The 22,470-nt window shown below is 38.3% G+C and overlaps 4 protein-coding genes across 4 annotated transcripts; 1 reads left to right on the forward strand and 3 right to left on the reverse strand.

Moving 5' to 3' along the window:
- Nucleotides 1-1,922: 1,922 nt before the first annotated feature.
- LOC121941512 (zinc finger CCCH domain-containing protein 6-like) lies at nt 1,923-11,460 on the reverse strand. Its single transcript, XM_042484316.1, has 11 exons — nt 11,085-11,460; nt 10,882-10,954; nt 9,681-10,037; nt 8,321-8,422; nt 8,085-8,199; nt 7,863-7,972; nt 7,626-7,759; nt 5,010-6,691; nt 4,318-4,428; nt 4,139-4,212; nt 1,923-2,716 (listed from the first exon to the last, which is right to left on the reverse strand). The coding sequence occupies exons 1-10, from the start codon at nt 11,156-11,158 to the stop codon at nt 4,172-4,174; spliced, it is 2,799 nt and encodes a 932-aa protein (XP_042340250.1). The 5' UTR covers nt 11,159-11,460; the 3' UTR covers nt 1,923-2,716; nt 4,139-4,171.
- A 963-nt stretch (nt 11,461-12,423) lies between these two features.
- On the forward strand, nt 12,424-15,975 carry LOC121941534 (group XIIB secretory phospholipase A2-like protein). Its single transcript, XM_042484347.1, has 4 exons — nt 12,424-12,775; nt 14,176-14,264; nt 14,722-14,887; nt 15,513-15,975. Exons 1-4 carry the CDS (start codon nt 12,511-12,513, stop codon nt 15,629-15,631), a joined length of 639 nt encoding a protein of 212 aa, XP_042340281.1. The 5' UTR covers nt 12,424-12,510; the 3' UTR covers nt 15,632-15,975.
- A 597-nt stretch (nt 15,976-16,572) lies between these two features.
- LOC121941524 lies at nt 16,573-19,178 on the reverse strand. The gene is made up of 3 exons (XM_042484334.1): nt 18,007-19,178; nt 17,632-17,736; nt 16,573-16,876 (listed from the first exon to the last, which is right to left on the reverse strand). The coding sequence occupies exons 1-2, from the start codon at nt 18,976-18,978 to the stop codon at nt 17,659-17,661; spliced, it is 1,050 nt and encodes a 349-aa protein (XP_042340268.1). The 5' UTR covers nt 18,979-19,178; the 3' UTR covers nt 16,573-16,876; nt 17,632-17,658.
- A 5-nt stretch (nt 19,179-19,183) lies between these two features.
- On the reverse strand, nt 19,184-21,624 carry LOC121941611. The gene is made up of 4 exons (XM_042484436.1): nt 21,540-21,624; nt 20,336-20,883; nt 20,079-20,204; nt 19,184-19,612 (listed from the first exon to the last, which is right to left on the reverse strand). Exons 2-4 carry the CDS (start codon nt 20,837-20,839, stop codon nt 19,184-19,186), a joined length of 1,059 nt encoding a protein of 352 aa, XP_042340370.1. The 5' UTR covers nt 20,840-20,883; nt 21,540-21,624.
- Nucleotides 21,625-22,470: the final 846 nt, after the last annotated feature.

Here is a 22,470-nt window from a genome sequence, read left to right on the forward strand (position 1 = left end):
GAAAATTTTGACCAAAAATCGCATAGTATAGCCTTGCCAAAAATGTCAAAATGTGACCAAAAATAAAAGGGCTGAAAACAACATAAATAGCCTTTTGAGACGTGTTATAGTGTAGCATGGTGAAGAAAAAAGAAAAAACACCAAAAATGTCATATTTTAGCAGGTTGAAAATTTTGACCAAAAATCGCATAGTATAGCCTTGCCAAAAATGTCAAAATGTGACCAAAAATAAAAAAGGGCTGAAAACAACATAGAATAGCCTTTTGAGACGTGTTATAGTGTAGCATGGTGAAGAAACGAGGAAAAAAACACCAAAAAAATGTCATATTTTAGCACGTTGAAAATTTTGACCAAAAATCGCATAGTATAGCCTTGCCAAAAATTTCAAAATGTGACAAAAAAAAAACGGGCTGAAAACAACATAGAATAGCCTTTTGAGACGTGTTATAGTGTAGCATGGTGAAAGAAACGAGGAAAAACCACCAAAAATGTCATATTTTAGCACGTCAAAAATTTTTGACCAAAATCGCATAGTATAGCCTTGCCAAAAATGTCAAAATGTGACCCAAAAATAAAAAGGGCTGAAAAAACAACATAGAATAGCCTTTTGAGACGTGTTATAGTGTAGCATGGTGAAGAAACGAGGACCAAAAAAAAACACCAAAAAATGTCATATTTTAGCACGTTGAAAATTTGACCAAAAATCGCATAGTATAGCCTTGCCAAAAATGTCAAAATGTGACCATCAAAAAACAAGGGCTGAAAACAACATAGAATAGCTTTTGAGACGTGTTATAGTGTAGCATGGTGAAGAAACGAGGACCAAAAACCAAAAAATGTCATATTTAGCACGTTGAAAATTGACCAAAAAATCGCATAGTATAGCCTTGCCAAAAATGTCAAAATATGACCAAAAAAAAAAGGGCTGAAAACAACATAGAATAGCCTTTTGAGACGTGTTATAGTGTAGCATGGTGAAGAAGAAACGAAAGGAAAAAACCACTAAAAATGTCATATTTTAGCACGTTGAAAATTTGACCAAAAATCGCATAGTATAGCCTTGCCAAAAATGTCAAAATGTGACCAAAAATAAAATGGGCTGAAAACAACATAGAATAGCCTTTTGAGACGTGTTATAGTGTAGCATGGTGAAGAAACGAGGAAAAACCACCAAAAATGTCATATTTTAGCATGTTGAAAATTTGACCAAAAATCGCATGACATTTTTGGTGGTTTTTGGTCGTTTCTTCACCATGCTACACTATAACGCATCTCAAAAGGGTATTTTATGTTGTTTTCAGCCCTTTTTATTTTTGGTCATATTTTGACATTTTTGGCAAGGCTATACTATGAGAAGTTTTCAACGTGCTAAAATATGACATACTATGACAACTCTATAATTTAGCATCGAAAAAATCGCCGAAAACGCTATGCTATAGTGTGTCAAAACATGCCAAATTTTTGACAGGCCCAAAAGATACCTGAAAACAAAAAAGGCCAAAAAACGTACAATTTAGCATGTCGAAACAATGGCTGAAAACGACATAAACGTCAAATTTTGACGTTTAAAAAATGGCAGAAAATGACATATAGCTTGCAGAGACAACATAGCATAGTAAGTTGAAAAAATAGCAAAAAACATCATAATATAAGATGTTGAACCAATAGCTGAAAATGGTAAAATATGCCAGAAAATTTCAAGATTCAATATTAAAGAAGTTTATTTGCCATTTGTACATGTACAGGCAGTACAGGTATGTAGGAATTGTTTTTGTGCAAGCTCTGAGTGGTAATTAAACAAAAAGTCAATCCAGATAAAAAACAAACAAGAAACAGAGAGAGACACTAATAAACATTTAAAAGAAAGAGAGCTACAGTGCAATTTAAAAAAGGACACACTATAAAATACAGTAAGTTAAAAATAAGTTAAAAAAACATCCAAAAGTATCGGTGTTGCTCATAATGCAGTTTTTATTGCACACTGCCCTAGGTTTGGGTAAACATGTCCAAATAAACTGTTATAGAAATGTGCTTTGTGCATTATAATACTGTCCAGTCTGCAGTGTCTGAAGTTGTATGTGGAGTGTTTGTGTCTGAGCACCTGGAGTGTCCCGGGGTGTTAGTGTCCCTGAGGATGCTCTGTGCTTTCTGCCTGCAGCGTTGTGTGTAAAATGTGTCCATGGAGGTGAGGTCAGATCCAATGGTCTTCTCCGACAACCTTCATGACCCTTTGGAGAGCCTTCTTCTCTGCCTGGGTATGATTCAAAACCAGACAGTGATGCTGTATGGGAGGGTGCTTTCTATAAGTCCTCTGTAGGCCTGGGTGAGGGGCAGCAGTGTTTAAGGCCCAGCTCAGGTTTGTTGTAACGTGGAGTCCTAGAAACCTGTGGCTGTTCACCATCTCCACCTCAGTCCCCTTAATAATGAGAGGTTGGATGGGGGGGGGGCTTTCCTCCTGAAATCCACGATTACTTCTCTGGTATTGTCTATGTTGAAGAAAAGGTCATTATCCTCCCCATAGACCAGGACGTTGTTAACCAGCTCCCTGTATCCAGTCTTGTCCCCACAGTTGATGAGTCCCAAGATGGTTGTGTCATCTGCTTACTTAATGATGACAGTGTTGTCCTGGGTGGAGACGCACTCATAGGTGTACAGGGTGAAGACTGAGGCAACAACTCTGTGGTGTTCCTGTACTGACTGTGAGCTCAGTAGAGACCTGTGGTGAGAATGGGAAGTATGGCAGAAAAATGGCTGAATATGACATATTATAGCTTGTTGAGACACATCATGGTATACAATGTGGAAAAAATGCAAAAATCCTCATAATTTACCATGTCGAAAAAAATTGGCCGTAAACGCCATAGTATAATATGTTAAGAAACGTCAAATTCTGCCTTGTCAAAAAAAAGACTAAAAACAACACATTATGGCTTGTAGAGACACGTCATAGTACAAAATGTTGAAAAAAGGTGAAAAATGTCATAATTTAGCATGTCCAAAAAATTGCAAAAATCTCCATTATATAGTGTGTGGAAAAGTGGCAAATTTTGGTATTTCACAAAAAATGTCATGTCAAAAAATGGCTGAAAACAACACATTATAGCTTGTAGAGACACGTTATAGTATGCAATGTCGTCAAAAACGTCATCATTTAACATGTCGCAAAAAATTGGCAAAAAACATTGAAGTATAGTATGTTCAAAACCATCAAATTTTGACATGTCAAAAAATGGCTGAAAATAACATATAGCTTATAGAGACACATCATAGTATACAATGTTGAAAAAAAGGCCGAAAAACTTTAGAATTTAGCATGTAGAAAAATTGACCAAAAATGCCATGGTATAGTATGCTGAAAATCTTCAAATTTTGACATGTCAAAAAAATGGTTGAAAACAACATATCATAGCTTGTAGAGACATGTCATAGTATACATTGTTTAAAAAAAGCCAAAAACATCATCATTTAGCATGTCGAAAAATTGTCCGAAAATGCCATAGTATAGTATGTCGAGAATCTTCAAATTTTGACATGTCAAAAAACTGGATGAAAATGACGTAATATAGTTTGTAGAGACACGCCATAGTATAGCATGTCTAGAATTGTCAAATTTTGACGGAACAAACAAAAGTCTGAACATATTATAGCTTGTAGAGACACGTCATACACACACATACAGCAACTGAAAATATTTGACAGGGTGAGAAAAAAAAGGAAAATGAAAAGAAATCCTTATTATGACGGGCTGTTATTTAAAGGTATACTTTGCAGGATTGTCATTTTCTGTCTCTTTGAGGTGTAACTTTCTACATACATGTTTTTTTTAAAGTCCTGTGTCTCTTGATGCCCGCTGCTTAAAGTCTGTAAAGTGGCCACTACCTTTTTGTAACACGCCCATAAATATCTCTTACACAGACAATGAAAAAACACATGCATGAGTCTGCAGATAAATACATCACCACACTAATGAGTCACAAATGATTAAGAGGGATTACTTTTGATGAGTGTATACGTGTTAGTTTGTTGTTGTTTTGGTTTTTTTTTTAGAAAAATCCTGCAAAGAATACCTTGTTTGAAAGTGCAGAGTAAAAGTAGAACAAAGGAAACATGCATGCCTTCTGAGTAAAAAGTTGCCTACCTTGAGCATCTTCTTTCATCGACCCCTTTTACTTCACAAAGACACACCGTGTGCTGCTTTTATCCGCCTTTTAACTTCCCGCGTTGCAAACAAAAAAAATTCAAATCAAATTATTCAATTCAGCAAAGATGGCAACATTTTATTTCTGGATGTATAATGTATAATGTAAATCAGCATACCTGAGGGGCTTTTATTGTGACTGTCCTGTTGGTCTCCATCCTGTTGGTACGGGCTCAGGCTCTGAAATAGAGTCTTCAGAACTGAGTTTGCGGTGGCTGCCTTTTCAGATCCTAATAGGGCATTAAAAACATATTTAAGCAGCAAATCAACTCGGAATAAAATTTAAGACAAAATTTCTAATAGCCAAATTTGAAGGACAATTTTATTTTGCCCAAATGTTTAACTGTAACATAAAACATGATCTTTCTGTCCAGTGAAAAAGTGAATTTATCTACGTCAAATGTTGGAAAAACAACCATTTTAAAGGTGGAACAAATGGAAGATAATGAACGCATTTTAATATCATAAAGGTATCTATTTGATTTACAGGAGTGGGATATATCTGGCATTTCTGGGCGGTTTTGTATTTCTCAATCTCCATGTGAGATTCCACTATTTGGATTTACATTATGACATGTTTAAGAAAAGGAATTATTTATTTAACAAAAAAAATAAATTATACCAATTATTTGGAGATTCCACAATGTAATGTCAGAAAAAAAAAAGATTAATAAAATCCTACTTCCCATGTCTGAGCAAGGATTCACTTAAGTCAATTTAATACCAATAACGGCCTTGTTTTTAGCTTAATAAAGTCAATGTCGTTTTAAGATTTTTTAAGGATTTGCAGGAACCCTGTGTATGTTCTTACCTTTGTGCGGCAGCTGCTGGTTAGCGCTGGTTATAGACTGAGTGTTACCACAAGGAGCTGGACTGGTAGACGTCTCACTGAGAGAATCGGACACAGGGCTACAGATGGGATTTACCGCCTCCTTTGTAGGTTGATTTACATGCTCGGCTGAACTGTCTTCATTCTCTAGTTTGGGATTCGGGGAGAAATTGGGGGATGTTGGCGCATGAGAGATTTCCTTGACATCAGTTCTAACCTGGTGTGGGAGAGCTGTCTCTAAATTAACATCCCTCTGTTTGGCGTTTGATGATTGGGACGTGTTATCAACTGACTGGTGTGACTTCAGAGAGCTGCAGGAAGTCCTTGAATGATCTGATTGGGACTGCACGCATGGAGGAGGAGCAGCACTGAGAGGGGCAGCAAAAAGGCTATGGAAGGAGCTGGCAGAAGCTTTCTCAGCCTTAACCGCACTTCTACCAAAATTACTTCTGCCAGCTGCAAACTGTGGAGCAGGATGAGAAGACTGAGGACGAGAGGAGCGTGATGTAGAATCTCCTATAGGCCACAGAGTGTCAGTAATGGGGCTTGCGAAAAGGCTGTGAAAGGGTCTTTTCTGGGTACTTTTACATTCAACTGCCAAATCGCCACCATGTGCCATTTTACTGCTGCTCACTGCTGGGATTTCATTTGAATGATGTTGTTGCGCTCCAAGTTTGAGGGCAGATTGTGTCTTTTTGGAGTGCGGGTGGACCTCAGTGGGCTGTTTTGCTGTGGCAGAGTTTGCAGAATCACTCGTCTTAGTGGAGCTGGTGACGGGTTCAGCAGGAGCTCCACCTTTAAACTCTGGCAAACTCGAAAAGAGCTTTATTGAGGATTGTGAGTCAGATGTCAGAGCACAGAGATGTGGCCTCGGCTGTGCAGGATTTTTGGGAGTAGAAGTCTGACAAGTGCGTCCAGGAGGAAGAACACCTGCACTTTTACAGTTTACAATAACATCCGTAGGCAGGTTTATGCTTCCTTTTATATCTTCTGTGTTTTTGGAGGATTTTTCTCCCACACTAACAGCAGACTGAAGCACCTCTAACTTCATTTCATGAGCAGCTTTTTGAGTCGTTTTCGGGGATTCTGGCATATTTCCACTTTGTTTCTTGTGATCACTGGATGCCAGAGTAAGACGAGGGCAGGTCTTTGAAATCAGGCCGGTGCACTTTTGCAGGGATGGCAGGCTCTTGAACATTTTTTTCTTGGATGTGTTCACTTCATTTGTGGTGTCTGTGATCTCTTCAAAGTCAGTTTTTGGGGTATAGGATACAGTCTGTGCAGGAGGAGGTGGAGATACGAGGCCAAATGAAGAATTTTCTGATTTAAAAGACCTGAGAACTGCATCCACAGAGTAGGGGACCTCGTTTTGGTTTGCAGATCCTGAAGTGCAATCAGAAGAAGCGAGAGGACCAGACTCGTGACTTCCTAGAGTTGTAAAGAAACTAGGGAAAGGTTTGGATAGTTGAGGTCCAAGCACTGCAGCCACTGAATAACAAACTGGCTCCTCGTGATTAAGGTTACTTGACGGGGGGATGTCAGATCGGGCCGTATCTGATGCACGAGGCGGGTCAGCTTCTTCGAGGATCTCAGTCGGTTCTTCAGTCTGACATAACAAGGTTTCCTTCTCCGAGTTTGTTTCTGCACTGTTGTAAAAGTTTGGCCTGAAAAATAAAAATATAAGCATGCTACTGGCTGAAGGTTTTTTTACTTGTACTATAACATGAATAAATGATTGATCAGAAAAATCCCTATGCAAAAATGACACTGATGATATTTACAAAACCACAAAAGCAATGTTAATTTTTAGGGATGCACCGATTTATCGGCTGAAGATTGGTAGGACTGTGGCCGATGTTTTTCTGTTACTGTTCTGGCTAAAAAAGCAGTGTTTGGGACTAACAGCGTCCCATCATCCTGGGAATAATAAAAAACAAAAGGACTTTGGGACAAAAGGATTCAGTAAAATCAGTACTGAGGTCTCCGGAGACGCACACTATTGTTTCCCTGATAATGGTACATTATGAAAAACAAATCTATGTTGACTTCGGCAGGAGGAGAGCTAGTTAACGTTAGCTGTTAGCAACCAGTGGCAGGAGCTGACAGCTAACGGAGGTTGCTTTGAGTTACATTACTATGTGTTTAAGCTTTAACCAGTAAAAATGAGTGTTTGGCAAAAGTTAATTATAAAATTATCATGTGTTCAAATGTAATATTGTAAAAATTTAGTTTTTGCCAAGTAACTTGAATAGATACAGTTCTTTGAAAGAGAAATTTGTTGATGATTTCACGGCAAGAAAAAATGATTTTAGATGAAAAGGCTTTTAAAGCAGTTTTTTGTGTTTTTCATGTGAAAGGTTATTATTAAGGTTGTATCATAAATTAGTTTGATTAAATTTGTGCTCATTAAGATACTGGAATGAAGAGCTGAGTGACTTACAAAGAGTTCAGTTATTTGTTTTTATAATAAAGGATTCTCTGCATTCTCTGCAAATCTGCATTTCGGAAACTGCTATCTGCAAAATTGCTCTTTTAAACACCGTTATCGGCTCAGAATTTCATAATCAATGCATCGCTGTTAAGTTTGTATGTGCATACCTGAGTGGTTGCAGGAGTGCATCAGGGGTGTCACCTGCTTCTGTTATTTCGGACTCTGTGTTCTCAGGCTGACCTGGCGACTCCTGCTCAGCTTTTTTTGTAAGTTCTTTGAGCTCATTATCCCGTTTTATTGCCTGCAGTATGAATAAGCAAACACATGCAATCCTCTTCAGCACGCAGAGCAATGCATACAAAACATTTCGGAAAATTTTAATGTGTGGACTTTTTCATACACACCTCATTCAACAGTTGGCTGGTGACGTCATTAAGTGGCTCATGGGAAAATTTGCAGTCTGCTCCTTGAAAACATTTCCCTTTTCTGTGGAAGAACTTGCAGGGAAAAGACTGTACTCAGCTGAGTAAAGGAAGTTACACATTCAACAGTTTCTGACAAATAGCAGCACAATATCACTGCAGAGAGTTTAAGGATGTTCAGATTATCTCTGTTTAAAAGGATATTGTGCATGTACGGGCAGCTCTCCCCTTTTGTGCAGAATCCTTGAATGTAGAATTTGCAAGCTTCTTTGATGAGGTCGTTGTAACACTGAATATGCTCCAGCTGGCACTCTGTATCCTGTGTACAGTGAAGCAAAGAAAGCAACACATTTCACTGCAAGTTATAATGACAATCAATAAAGGCCAGTCATATAACCTTTTAAAAATATAAATGATCATACATAATAAACATAACCTGCCTTAATGCACCTTCCCCAGAGGAAATGTCGACAAACTAACCGCCCATCCACCAACACAGCATTCTGGTCTTTGAACTCCTGCGTCATGAATCTCGGACGTTCCTTAGAGGACAGAAGAACAGAACAAGAAGATTAACCATCATGCTTAGTTAATGTATTATTAATACGGCTCTCTGGATTAAATTTTAGCAGCATTTTGAGCTTTTCTTTGTGCAGTTATATATAATCACTTATACTTGGTAGACTGATTCGTGTAGACTCAGAGTGTCTCATTTGTGATGTTGCTATGTGCTGTCTTTCATTAGTGTGAACGCTGTCCTGGGTCTTTGAAGGACAGCCTGTTCAGCTGTTGTTCTTGCACATCTGACTTCTAACTTTGTATTGCCGCTGATGCAGCACTGAAGAACCGTCTCAGAAGCCGCTCCCATCCCAGCGAGCGGGCAGTTCAAGGTCTGCCCAGTTAGCAGACCTAACACAGCAGCAGCTGTTAAACGATCCCGAAAACCAACAACAAAACGGCTTGACTCTTTCTATGAACCCGTAGATAACTGTTAGGTAACATTGGCTGTGTGATGCTAACAGATTGTCACTGTCCCTGATGCAGAGGTCTCACTCCCGCAGCTGTCGTTTCCTAGCAGCGATTAAATGTGCCATTTGATCTTTGGAAACGGAAATTAACTACTACAAGATCCAATCACCAGTGGTCTGTCGAGATGCATGCGTTTCAATATCAGGTGTGAACAGACAGATTTAACCCTTTGAAACTTGAGCAAATTGGCTCAGTTTCTTACAAACATGGGAAATAGGCAAAGAACATCGAAAGGGGAAATGGCCCAAAAATTAGCAAGAAAAAAAAGTACAAGAAAATTATCTGAAATTTGTAAATTAATTAAAAAGTTTAAAAGCTGCAAGTAAAAGTGCTTAAAAAATTATACTAGTTTTGTAAGACAATTTAATACATTAAATTATAATAATTACAAATATGGTCTCTTTTTCCTTGCACATCTTTCCCTAATGTTTTAAAAACAATTTTATAATAAAATTATTTATTGCAATTTGTAAAACATTTATAGCCTCACTGCCTTTTTTCAATGTTTTTGAAAGAAATTGCACCAATTTGCTGATTTCAAAGGTTTAAATATTTGTGAAAGCAACACAAAAAAGTGACTTAGCTTCAGGTTTCAAAGGGTTACAGCTGTCCACTTGTGTGCATCCTAAAGCCTCAAAGGTCACCAGCCAAATTTAAACTGGGGACCTCAAATCTCATTTTACATATAAAAACTTTCATTCAAACTGCAACAAATAACTCAGATGATAGATAATATCTACCCTCACCAGCGCAGCCAAGTGTCCTGCTTACCTTCTTGTCAGAGTTATTTTTTCCATCTCTCTCATCTTTCCTCCAAGCAGATCTAGTCTGACAGCCTCCACCTCTGTTTGCAGGTCTCCATCCTTCCTTCTGTTGTTGCTGATTTTTCCGCTTCTTCGGCTTCTTTTTCTTCTGTTGCTTGTTCACGTTACAGTTACTTTTTGATTTGTAATTCCAACCTTGCTGACGAGCTTTACCACCGTGGTTATTGATCACTTCTTTGTCAAAGTCCGCAGTTGCGTGGTCACCATCAGTGTTATGCACAGGGTAATATTTGGCTCTGGAGTCTTCTTCTTTGAAGGATGTCGCATTATGACTTCTGGTTATGTGGGCTTGGTAACGCTGCTTCTGTGGAAGGAAAATGCACAGAAATGTGATGCCAAGGGCGTGTCTGTAAATACTGTAAGATTTACCAAAACCCTTTTAAGCTGGACTAGTTCACAAATACAGCACTAACCCTTTATAACTCAATTTTGATTTACATGTAACAACTATTGCTTTCTAATGACATTACAGTTTTATAATTCTTCATTTAAGTTGTTTTTTAATGTGTCTTTTAACTCATCTTTTAATTTTATGCATTTACATTTTTATTTTGTCTTTTAATTTCAGCCACAAATTTATCTTTTTACTTCTTTTTTTTATTTCCTCCCTGCTTATTATTATTGCTATTTTTATCAGTGTTCTGTGTCTACTGCCTTTTTGTTACCGTATTCATCTAATATCTCTCTGCCCCAAACTCCCTACTTTTTTCTGCCTTCACTCTTGTCTGCCCTTTGTCATCATTATTGACTAGATTGTTTTATTAACTCTAGGGATTACTGGGGAGCACTTTTTAAACTGTGTTTTTAACGCTGCTATATAAATGAAGTTCTTATTATCATTCCTGCAATATAAGAGGCACAAATGTTACTTTTTAAGGCTATAGTTTGTGGGGCTTTTGGATTGTACTGCATTGCGTTATACTGGAAGGTTATCCTACTAGTTTGTGCAATAAACGATATCAGTGACAATACAAATGGGCCCTATCTGCTTGACAGATTGACTGATGTGATGTAGTGGTGCAGCCAACAACGTCTTTCATTACATTTGAATAATAAAAATAAATCTTCCTCAAACTGTAAGAACAACTTACACACATGTGATATTCATTAAGTAATAAACTTAACATCTGAGTTCAAGTTAATCTGACCTTTTTATGAGGGCCACTCGGGTCAGCCTGTTTTTTCCTCTTTCTGCCATTGGCTCCTTTCGCACTGTCATTCCTATAAAACAAAATGAGTTATTAATGATTCTGACATAAAATAATTACTAAGTAATAATGTGTAAGCCCATTAAAACAAACTGCTCCACCATCAAACACGTTAATGCTAAAGGCTAACTATCGTTAAATACCTGTGCGTGGAGGCTGGTCTCGTGACATCTTCTTCTACAGCAGATAGTCTCGCGAACAGGTTTGCGAAAGCCATTTGATTTTGCTCTTCATTAGTGATTTATGTCCTCCTGTGCAAAGATTAGCACGGCACTCAGATCCAAAGATGTGACCCAAAACAAACTTTTGCACATCCACCTGCACACGGGAGGGGTCCTCGTGTTAACAAAACGCTGCCTCGCGCCCAGAAAACTATAAATAAATCAGAGCTGCTTGACTCTAGCTATCCAACTCTGCTTTTCTGTTCAAGCCTGACGTGACAAAATGTAATTAAAGCTTGAATTACACTCCAGTATATTGTGATTCACATGTCTCACTACAACGTTCACTTCCTCCTCTCCTTCTTCCTCTTCCTCTTCCTCTTCTGGGAAAATTGCAATACTGATCTTCATGTGTATGTCGCCACCTACTGTAGCGGAGTATGTAGAACAGGACCTAGTTTATTTTTGTCTTCAAATTGAATTAAAAAACCAAAAAAACAACTTTTCTGTGAAATAAACACTTATCATCTTGTCTCTCCCTCCCTTTGCTGCACACTTACCATTACTTCACTGCATTTGACCACAGACTGTATATAGAGATTCAACTGAATATACATGAATATATACAGTCTAGGTTCAAAAATCACTTGGCTTATGGTTAAGAAAAGATCGTGTTTGGGCTTTAAAAAAAAAATGGTTTCAATGGCGCAATCACAGTTGAAGAAGACATCAGTGTATTAGTAAAAACAACTGCTTTTCTGCACTATTCCAGCAGGAAAAGTAGCCATGTCTCAGTCAAACAAAAAAATCTATTTGTGACACTGTTACAGCAGGAATGTATCTGCAAAAAAACAACCACATTTGCTGGTGCAAAAAGCTACTGGAAATGCAGTGATGTGTCGCCAAAAAACAACCGTAAAACAATGCATCGGTTGTTTGCAGAAATGCACAATGCCAACGCTTTCTTGCAACCACTGGGCTGAGTTTTGAGGTTTCAGTGACAAATGCTACCAGATATGAGAGGAATCATGAGGTAATTTCATTAATCGGCAAATATTAACAGACAATTTGCACATGAATTTACTGACTTGAGGAACCAGGCTGTGGAGCACAGAGATGATGCTCTCTGATTTTACATTAAATCTGCTGAATGGCATTAAACTGTAATTGAATCCCCCTGTCTGAGCGGTGAACGAGCCCACTCTGCCTCTCATCAGTCAGTGAGTGATAAGCTTAGACAAGCCCAAAAAGCTGAGATAGAAGCTGGACTTTGTTCCTCCACATATGAGGCCATCCCTGCATCTGGCTCAAAGTTCAGGTCACGCAGACAGTTTCAGTGTTTCCTCTGTGAGTGTGTCTGTGTTTCCTCTCAGTCTCTGAGCTCTAACTGTTCACACTGAGCCACACAATGACCCGCTGGGCCCTCGTCGCTCCCCTCCTGCTCCTGCTGGGCCTGTTCATCCACAGTGCTGTCAGCCAGGAGGCTGAGGACCCAGCTGCAGCAGTACCACCATCAGACCAGGCCTCTGATGGCAAGCAGGCAGAGGACGAGGACGGGGACTGGGGACTGAACTCCCTCAGAGGCGGTTTTGAGTCAGTCAGCGGCTACTTTGACTCCATGCTGGAATTCATGGGGGGACGTGATGGAGTGTGCCAATACCGCTGTCGATATGGTGAGTGGGTTATAAATGGATGAGGTGGCATTAACGCAGTTTGGTTTAGGCTTACTGATATTAAACAGCCAGTGAGTTCCTCCAATAATATATTACTTTTTGTCATATTTCATAATTTAATCTTAATTGAAAGGAGGAAATGCATGACAGCAGTGGATAAGGTTTAGTCAAGGTCTCCTATTCTCCAGCTGATAACGGTGAAGTTCTCAGGGAAAATGTGTAATAATTCCTCCATTTTGTTATAAAATTGGTCAAATCTACAAATTTTAATATAATCTGCCTCTTGTTTTGAATATGGGTAATTTCCAACAGCAACCTTTTAATTACTAAGTTTTTTACAATAAGAATGTAAATATGAATATACTAGATCCTCGTCTGTTAACATTTGCTTTGCACCATGAGTGAGAAAGTAATATCTCTCATCAGAAATATCATTTTTCTTATTTTTGTCTTCTATATCCAATACTTAAGATGTAGAAATGAAACAAAATATTATTTAAATTGGATTTAACATTTACATCTTAAACCCTTTCTATTTTGATTTATCCAAATGATGTTTACACTTGCTACATTATAACTACTAAAAATACAAATAGTTATTAATTTAATTATTTTCCAGGGACATGCTCATATTGCATCTTAAGTTGTATAAGGTGGTTAATGTGGACATTGCCTGTATGGAAAAACAAATACAGTATTGTAATGTAATATTGCTGTGATATTTTAAGCAACAGTTTATCCAAACATTAAAAAAACATACACAATGATACAGTTGGTGGGTGTAAAAAGAAAATAGTCCCTACATAAAACTGCTCACAAAAAGGAATATTTAAAAAAAAACCAAATATTTATTTTGGAATATTTTGAGTAACTGGGTCATGATTTCTGGAAAGAGACATTACTCTGTTTTTGTTGGGGTTTTTTAGTGTATTTTTTTGGCACCTTAAGCACCACAAGCAGAGTGCCATCTAGTTCCATTATATTATAGAGAAAACAGACATTTCTACAGCTGACATCTCAAACACTTCGCAGCTCACATCAAAACTATCAGGATGATTAAACAGCACTTCAAGTAAGAGGAAAAATATTTATTTTTGATTATGGGTGAACTGTCCCTTTAACACTTGATCAGATTTACTACATCTTGTACTTATCATCTGTGGTATCATCTGAAGAGGGCCTGGACATGGACTCTGACCAGCGGAGATGATAGGAGAGGTTGCATGCGGTGACTGTTGAATGAGTCTAATGACACGATGAACCAAATATTTGAACTTTGTTTCTCTATGTGCAAACATGGATCTACTTTTAAACCCATTATCGACCAGTGCAGCACATTTCCACTGACCTGCTGCGAAACATGACCTACGTCTGATATTTTGCTTTGCTTACCCTCTCAGGTAAAGATCCTATTCCTCGGCCCGGCTACCAGATGCCAGAACCAGACGGATGTAGCTCCTACTTCTTTGGTCTTCCTGTTCCAGAGGGGGTACGCTGCTTCTGTCAACTGAGGGCACACCCACATGGATTTATCAAACTTGGGAATTTAATTAACATGTATAAAAAAAGCTGAATCTAAATTTTTAAGGGACTGTATGAGAATTATTAGAGATTAAAAAAGGGATGAAACCTATGTCTGACTTTTGAAAAAGCAAGACATCGCACAGATTTATCAATATTTGCTTTGAATCCCTTTCTTAACCTTAATATCTCAAATCAGCCCCACTTCCAAGCTTAACTTGTTAACTTAACATAGTTTTTTACTCAGCCTACTTAGCACATTATCATTAAATTAACCATTATAATAATTATGGAAAACAAATGTTTATTGGGACTTTATGCAGCAAAAAAAAATGAAAACAATTTAAAGTGCACATTAAAACAAAACACCTGTGAACCTTCCACACTTGCATGCACACACATTAATTACCTTTGTTGTGCTCCAGATGGACATGGGCATCCCGGCCATGACCAAGTGCTGCAATCAGTTGGATATGTGTTACGACACCTGCGGCTCCAACAAGTACCGCTGCGACTCCAAGTTCCGCTGGTGCCTCCACAGCATCTGCTCCGACCTCAAGAAGAGCCTGGGCTTTGTGTCAAAAGTTGAAGGTTGGTGACGTCACTGAGCACATGCCCATCTTCCAGCACAATTCTGCCTCAACTTCACCTTTGATAATTCAACAGTAATAAAGTTGGTGACAGTAGTTTCAACTGTCAGCATGGCCTGAGCTGACTTACGTTAACCCATAATGTGACGGTCTGATGCGACATGTCATGTTGACCAGTGATACATTCAGTAAACTTCCTTTAATAAAAAAAGAAAGCATTGGAAAAGATTACTGGTCTATCTGAAGGCTGCTTCTCCATCACATTTTAAGTTTTATGAATGTGGGCTTAAAGGGTAACTTCTGTTTTTTTCAACCTAGACCATATTTTCCCACATTTTTGTGCCTACGTGACTAATCAGTACATTTTTTTTAATTACTGAGCAACATGAAACAGGCTCCAATGTAATCCTTGCAGCATATTGATCAGTGTCAGTTTACATCCACTAAAAGTGCTCAGCATTGAACCAATTTCAAAAACTGTTGCAGGCATTAGTCACTTAGACAGAAAAATTGATTGGTAAATAGGGTCCAGGTTGTAAAATAGTGAGGCAGGGGGGATGTCAGCATTACCTTCTTTTGTACATACTGCTCTTCTGATTGATGTTTCTGTCTCTTTCTCTTCTCAGCGTGTGAAACTGTAGCCGACACCTTGTTCAACACAGTGTGGACTCTGGGCTGCAGACCCTACATGAACGGCCAGAGAGCATCATGCTACTGTCCAGGAGAAGAGAAAGATGAACTTTAGATCGAAGCATGAACCACTCTCTTTTTCATCAACTAGAGCAACACATCAGAAGGTGTGATATAAGACGTTGCAAAGACTGCTGCGTGACTACTTGAGTAATTTATTTTGAAGTTCTTGTTTTGGTTTCGTTATTATTTTACTTTGCAGCAAAACTTGGATGTTATTGTTAGAAGTTCAAATGTGCGGCAAACCAAAACTGTATTAGTTTGTAGAGGTGCATTGGTGCTGTCTGTGCTGTTGGCATTAGCATTAGCTTTGCAGTGCAGTCGATAGGCTCTTGTGCTTCATACTTAGGGCGTGTTATAGTTTCCTAATGTATGAATAAATCTTGACACATAAATGAATGTGATTGTTTCATTGCATTAGCCAATTCTTTACCAGAGCACTTGGTGAGCTCTGGTCAGCTATGTGCATTGTTATGGATGCATTATACACAAACTGACTTCGCCAACAGATTGCGAGGCTATAGAGCTATAGAGGTAGAGATGCATGCCCCTGATATCAAGACTTTGATATCAGCAGATCTTTGAGTATGCACAAATATTGTAATGCTGAACTTTCTCAGAAGATGGTATTAAAGGTGGAATTAAAGAGGGAGGCTGCGTTTACACATTTCAATATTTTGACATGAAAAACTAGGTTTGGGAATGTTTATCTGAGTATGCACAAGTGCATGTAAATGGGAATATTAGTGTAATATTCAGTTTAAGTTGCCATGTAAAAAGCTTAGTTGCAACATTGTTCTGTTTGTTTGTTTTTTCTAAATAAGGGCAAAAAATGAAATATTTTTATGTGAAAACTTGGTTGGTGTATTTTTGGTAAGAATTTCTCATTGGGAGGGGGGAATAAAGCACATGACGTGCTGCCTGCGTCTATGTCTACACCTGACCATTTTTATGATGAAAAATAAATGTATTTCATCACCAAACTAAGACAATGCCTGCAAAACATATTTTATTTGATCAAATCTATAGAGCACCAATAGAAAAAGGCTGGATAGAAACTGGGTAACAAAGTGGTGGTATTCACAGAAATGTGGAACATAAACAGGTAAAATCTGTCTAAACCCATAACAGAGATAACATTTTATTATTACAGTTTGAGGATTTCAGGAAAATCTGATCACACAACTGAAATACTAAATGGTCCATTAACTTCATGTGTAAGCAATGATCGTGAACATGACGTCCAAATGGTCCGTGGCGGCTCACAGCAGGTTCATCATTCAGTCTTGCAACTGCAGATCTACAAAAGGAGAAAAATAAAACTTAAAACAAGACACTAAAATGACAGTTACTTAATGCTGCTGACATGTGTTCATGTTCATGATGACATTATTCAAATGTCATACAATTAATTCTACATTACGACACAATGATTTCTGTGAAGAAGACAAACATTTTCTGTGATGTTTTGTTGGTTAAAATTGGTTTTTAACCCTAAAAAGAAGCATAATAGAATAAAACATATTACCTATTAAATGGGTATCATCATTTAAGAATTCTGGTAAATTACTTAGTTCAATTTTGATTTGATTAGTACTTACAAATAGGACTGGGCGATATGGAGAAAATCAAATATAATTTTTTTTTACCAAAAACCTTCCATATCCATGTTGAGATAATATTGTGATAATATTGTAGGATTGACTTTTGGTGCTCACAAAATACTTCCACAATGAGATTTTTTATACATAATCATAAGTAATGTGGATATGATGACTAAGTGGGTAAAGAAACATAACAGAACAGCTAGAACAGTCTGGTGAGTTCAGATAACATCGATTTACTGTAATGCAGCCTTTAAAACCAGGAAGAGACAACACATGCAATGCAATACTAATATATATACAAAATCTAAAACAATATTTAATCTCACAACACAATATGGATAAAATATCAATATATTGCCCAGCCCTACATTAGACATGTATCAAGCTTCCAATTCTTCATTTAAGTCACATGGTCACTCAGTCAGGTCTCACACTTCAGGGTACTTACCTAAACCAGTCCAGAGGTCACCAGAGGTCACCAGAGGTCACCAGAGGTTATGGATGGGGCTGGCTGTGAGACTCTTTGCTTCACCTTCTGGTTAAATGCTTCAAGCTAGAAATAGAAACATACAAGTAATTCAACAACATGGAAATTATTGTTTCATTTTAGTCTGTTGCAAGTCTGCATATTCCCTAAAACAATGCAAATATTCCTCAATAACATGTACAAAGACAATGATGTGAAGGCGCAGTACTCCATGAGAAATTAAAATTCTTCACAAATTCCCTTCTGAAATTGCTGGGAAATCCTAAAGATCCCCGGGCCTGTATTTATTACACATTTCTCATCTAAGACGCTGATAAAACCAAACATTCAACTAACCTTTTTCCTCAGGTTCGCCTTTACTTCCTCCTCTGTTGGTGGCCGTTTCTCCTCTTCTGACTGCTCAGCTTTGGAGTTGCTTTCATCGTTATTGGGCTGCGGAGCCTCCACCATCTGCACAGAAAGCGCACTCTGTCTTGCCATTCTTTCTGCAATTTTTTGTTGTTTCCGCTCCTCTTTTTTCCTTAAAAAACGTGCTTTTTGCCTCTTCCAGCAAGTTTCTGGATTCCCCCTCCTCTTGTGGCCTTTGGTGAGTCTCTTTAAGCAGCTTCCAGCTCTTTGCTGCTTCGTGCTGATGACCTGCAGGCAGCGAGGGCCAGAATAGGATCCAGTTTGGCCTTCACTTGTAGACAGGTCTGGATTCAAAAGCAAGTTAATGTCTTCAGTACCAGGGTAGATAGCATGTGATTGGACAGGAAATTGATTGTAGGCGTTTTCTGGATAAGCATAGCGGCTGGAATAATTTGAGGGAGGAATGGCAGCCTGAGAGTGTGGCAAGTAAGAGTTTGTAGCGTGGCTGTAAGTGTCACTGTGGTAGGCAACGTACTGTGAGCCGTGGGGCAAAGTGTAATCTGGATATGTAGGAAAAGCAGCAGGATGGGGAGGGGGATACGTTTGGTTTTGCGGATATGGATGCTGATAACTAGAAATTTCTGTGGAGACATTTTTGTCTTTGTCCCTGTAGCTCTGTGCATCTTCGCTGTACTGGTTACCGTCTTGTTGTGTCAGTTCATCTTTTCTTCTGTCTCTCGAGCAGCTGCGTTCACGCCTTCGTCTTGAGTCTCTGCTGCAGGAGCGAGAGGGACTAGAACTGAAACTTCTAGACCTTGAGGAGAAGGAGGAGGAAGAAGAGGAGGAGTTACTGTAATGTCTTGGGGTGCCCCTCTGCTGCTCCCCTCTGCTGTCGGTCCGTGTGTCTTCATGCTTCTTCCCGTACAGCCTCTCCTGAGTCCTGTCTGCTAATTTGTTCATATCTTCCACTTCCAAGCTCAACCCCAGAGTTTTAAGAATGTTCTGGAGCTGTTCACTCTGCTCCTTCACCTTCGGTTTGTCTTCTTCTCTTTTCTTCTTCCTTACTGCCAAAGGAGACCTGGATTGACTGCTAGAGCTATAACCTCTGTCATTCTTGTTCTCGTCATCATCAGGTAAAGAAAGTCTCTCATTGAGGGATCTCTCTTTACTGGGGCAGGTCTGTCTTCTTTCCACTGCTGGTCCGAGTGCGGCCCGGCAGTGAGGCTCCACTATTAGATCGCTGGCTCTCACTACTAACGGGTGGATCTGACTTGTTCTCTGCAGCAGGGGGCTGAATGTTCGGGACCTCCTTCCCTAAAGGAATGTCCTCGCTGTCATCGTTGACAATCCTACTGAGGAAGTCCATGTCCACGCCTTTGTTGAGCACGCTGAGGAAGCGCTGGAAACCCTTGCTGACACTGCTGTCCTCCATGACTGGCGAAGTAACGCTTTGGCTGGTAGAAAACTCCACGTCCATGTCCACACCTTTGTTGAGCACCCTGAGGAAGCGCTGGAAACCTTCGTTGACGCTGCTGTCCTCTGTGGCTGCTGAGGTAACTCTTTGGCTGGTAGAAGGCTGTATGACGTCAGGGACCTGGGAAAGGTCAGATAAACAGAAACATTGCTTTTTGTGAAATCAGTAATTTATTAAAACAAGAAGATGTTGCTCAACTGTGTGTGTGTATACATATATATATATATATATATATATATATATATATATACACACACACTACAATATGCCAATTGTATTTGGCAGCATACTGGAAGTATCAGTGAGGCAGAGCTGTTTATTTATCACAAATAAAATTATCATGATACTCAACAATCTTACCGCATATCACATTTTCCTTATTTCATGTTGCCCTAGTAAAGAACATTAGTTGTAGTAGTAATAGATAGGTGTGTTTGATGACCATTAAGTCTAATTTCATGAGTGCTTTTGTGTGTTCTATAATTTAGTTTTTGTATATTTTTTAGATTCATCTATATGATTATTATATATAATGTGAAACTGGTGGTTGTCTTCTCAGCGTAAAGGGGAAAAAAATATTACAAACCTCTCTGTTCGCTGACAAAACACACGAATCCATCGATCTCTGCTTCATTAGCGCCTTCACTCTGAGCTTCAGGGGATGGTCGTCCTGCAGGCTGGAGGAGTTCATTCTCTCTTTAGGTAAATGCACCTGAAAAACAAGTTGGAAATACAGCATATAGTATATTATTACAAAGCATTGGGTGTCTGCAAACTGAAAAGCACTGTATTCTCAACTCTAAACAGCTGATCAATTATGTGATCCATTAATTTATTACTAACCTTTGAGAAAAACCCAAAAGGATGTCGCTGCTGCAAAATTACATTCACCCTGTCTTTAAGAGATGCACCTTTGCATGTGGCTGGTTGTTTATCAGGAGAAAAGTCTGGAGGTGCCGTCTTCCTCACAAAAGGTTCAACTGTTTTTAGGGCAATAGCAGCTTTTTTCAGCATAATCCTCTCCTCGATCTCTCTGAGCTCTCTACACTTTCTTATCAGCTCTGGATCATCCTCTTCTATTTCAACTGGTGCTCCGTCTGGGTCCTCCAGGTCTGATTCCTTCATGTAGAAGTTATGAGGGGGAGGAGAGAGTCTCTTCCTGTCTACATTCACCACCATCCTGCTGCTATGTGCTTCATCAGCAGTATGTCTTGAGTAATCACAGTGAGGGTCCCAGTTATTACTAGTTCTTGATGAGTTCTCCATGCTGTTATGAACATCATTCTGGTGATTTGGGTGCCAATTTCTTTGAAGTGTTCGAACAGCATCCCAGTCAAGTGGATTCATCCTTTGGTCAGTCTCTCTTTAAGTTTATGGAGCCAGTACACTCTCTGCAAAAAATGTGAAGAAATTACTTTAAATTAACTGGAACATACCTGTATGCAGACTGATCAGTTGATCCTAAAATCAGAAATACACATTTTTCCCTTTTCTTGTAGTCCTATTTCTGGTCTGTGGATTATCTTGAGTAACCAGGTCAAAGTTTCTAGAAAAATACATTGCTGTTGAGTTTTACAATCTAAGTTTCTGGCTCTGTGTCATTTAGTTCCATTATATTTGAGAGATGACAGATATCTCCAACATTGTGCAACTCACACCCAAAAAAACTTAGATTGATAACAGCACTATAGGTTAGTGGGAAACTGTATTTTGGATTTGGGGGTGAGCTATCTTTTGGACAAGCCCCCACGTAATGACTGCTAACACAATTCTGTCAGTACTGAAGACCTTAACTGTTTCAATACTGTCATATTTTAAGCAAGGACAAAGCATTTGGCTTGAAACCACAACATCCAGGGCGCTGTTATTGCAGCGAAACTGACGTGCAGTTTTTAGATAGCTTTAGCTAGCTTAGCTTGGCAGCTAACAGACTGTACTACTTCAGCGGCTCAAACTAGTTCCCCCTTCTCGCATTGCAGAAAAAGTCTTATTTTAATGCTCTTATCACGAAAACGAAGCACTTGGATAGGGGAATGTAAAAACTGACCTTTAGTAGGCTTCAGCAAAATGCAAGGACAACCGTTAATGTTGGGATTTAGCTTTAGCTAAAGTGGTGCCAAAAACAAAAATGCTCTGACTTCTTCGTTGGTGTTGGACATAGATATCAACAGCGCCACCCCGCTGGACGGAGTACCGACACAACACAAATTATCCAAATATATATGTAATATAATATATATTATACATATATAGCGTATTTAAATTATTAGATAACACTGAGACATTAGATATCGTCCTTTATTTTAGTAATAAAAATGTATGATGTTGCTTAAATGTCCTTTTCTTGGTGTTTTTCAACAATTGTCTTTATTACACACACACACACATATATATATATGTGTGTGTGTGTGTGTGTAATAAAGACTATATATATATATATATATATATATATATATATATATATATATATATATATATATATATATCAATTCAGTTTATTTTTAGTTAGTTTCCAGAGTGGGTTTGCTCATTTCAGTTTAGGTTTTATTGTTTAAAAAGTGCTTTTATTTTTTTATTGATTTTAAGTTTTGTTTTGTCAGTTTCAGAGTTTTTTGTTTTGTATTTTTAAACTTTATTATTATGATATGGGAGGTGTTTGCCAGGAACAAGAATTTTAGCATAGTTATTAAAATACAAATAACAATTTTTAAGATGATTGACTCAGTCTTCTAGATTTTAATAAACATAAAAAAAATGTCTTTCAAATTCAACTTTTTATTTTAATTACCTAAAATGTTTTTTTTCACACTTAGTTTAATTAACTGTAATAATCTTGCTGAGAAAATGTCAATGCAATTGCCTGCAAACAAGATTTTTTTTTCAGTAAATAAAGATTGCATTTTACCTATTAGTTCTTTGTTTTCTGGCTTCTGAGGAGTGGCACATATGGGAGTTGACCTTTTCTTAGTTCATTATAG

Source organism: Plectropomus leopardus, chromosome 4, assembly GCF_008729295.1.
Source record: "Plectropomus leopardus isolate mb chromosome 4, YSFRI_Pleo_2.0, whole genome shotgun sequence".
Classification (NCBI taxonomy): Eukaryota; Metazoa; Chordata; class Actinopteri; order Perciformes; family Serranidae; genus Plectropomus; species Plectropomus leopardus.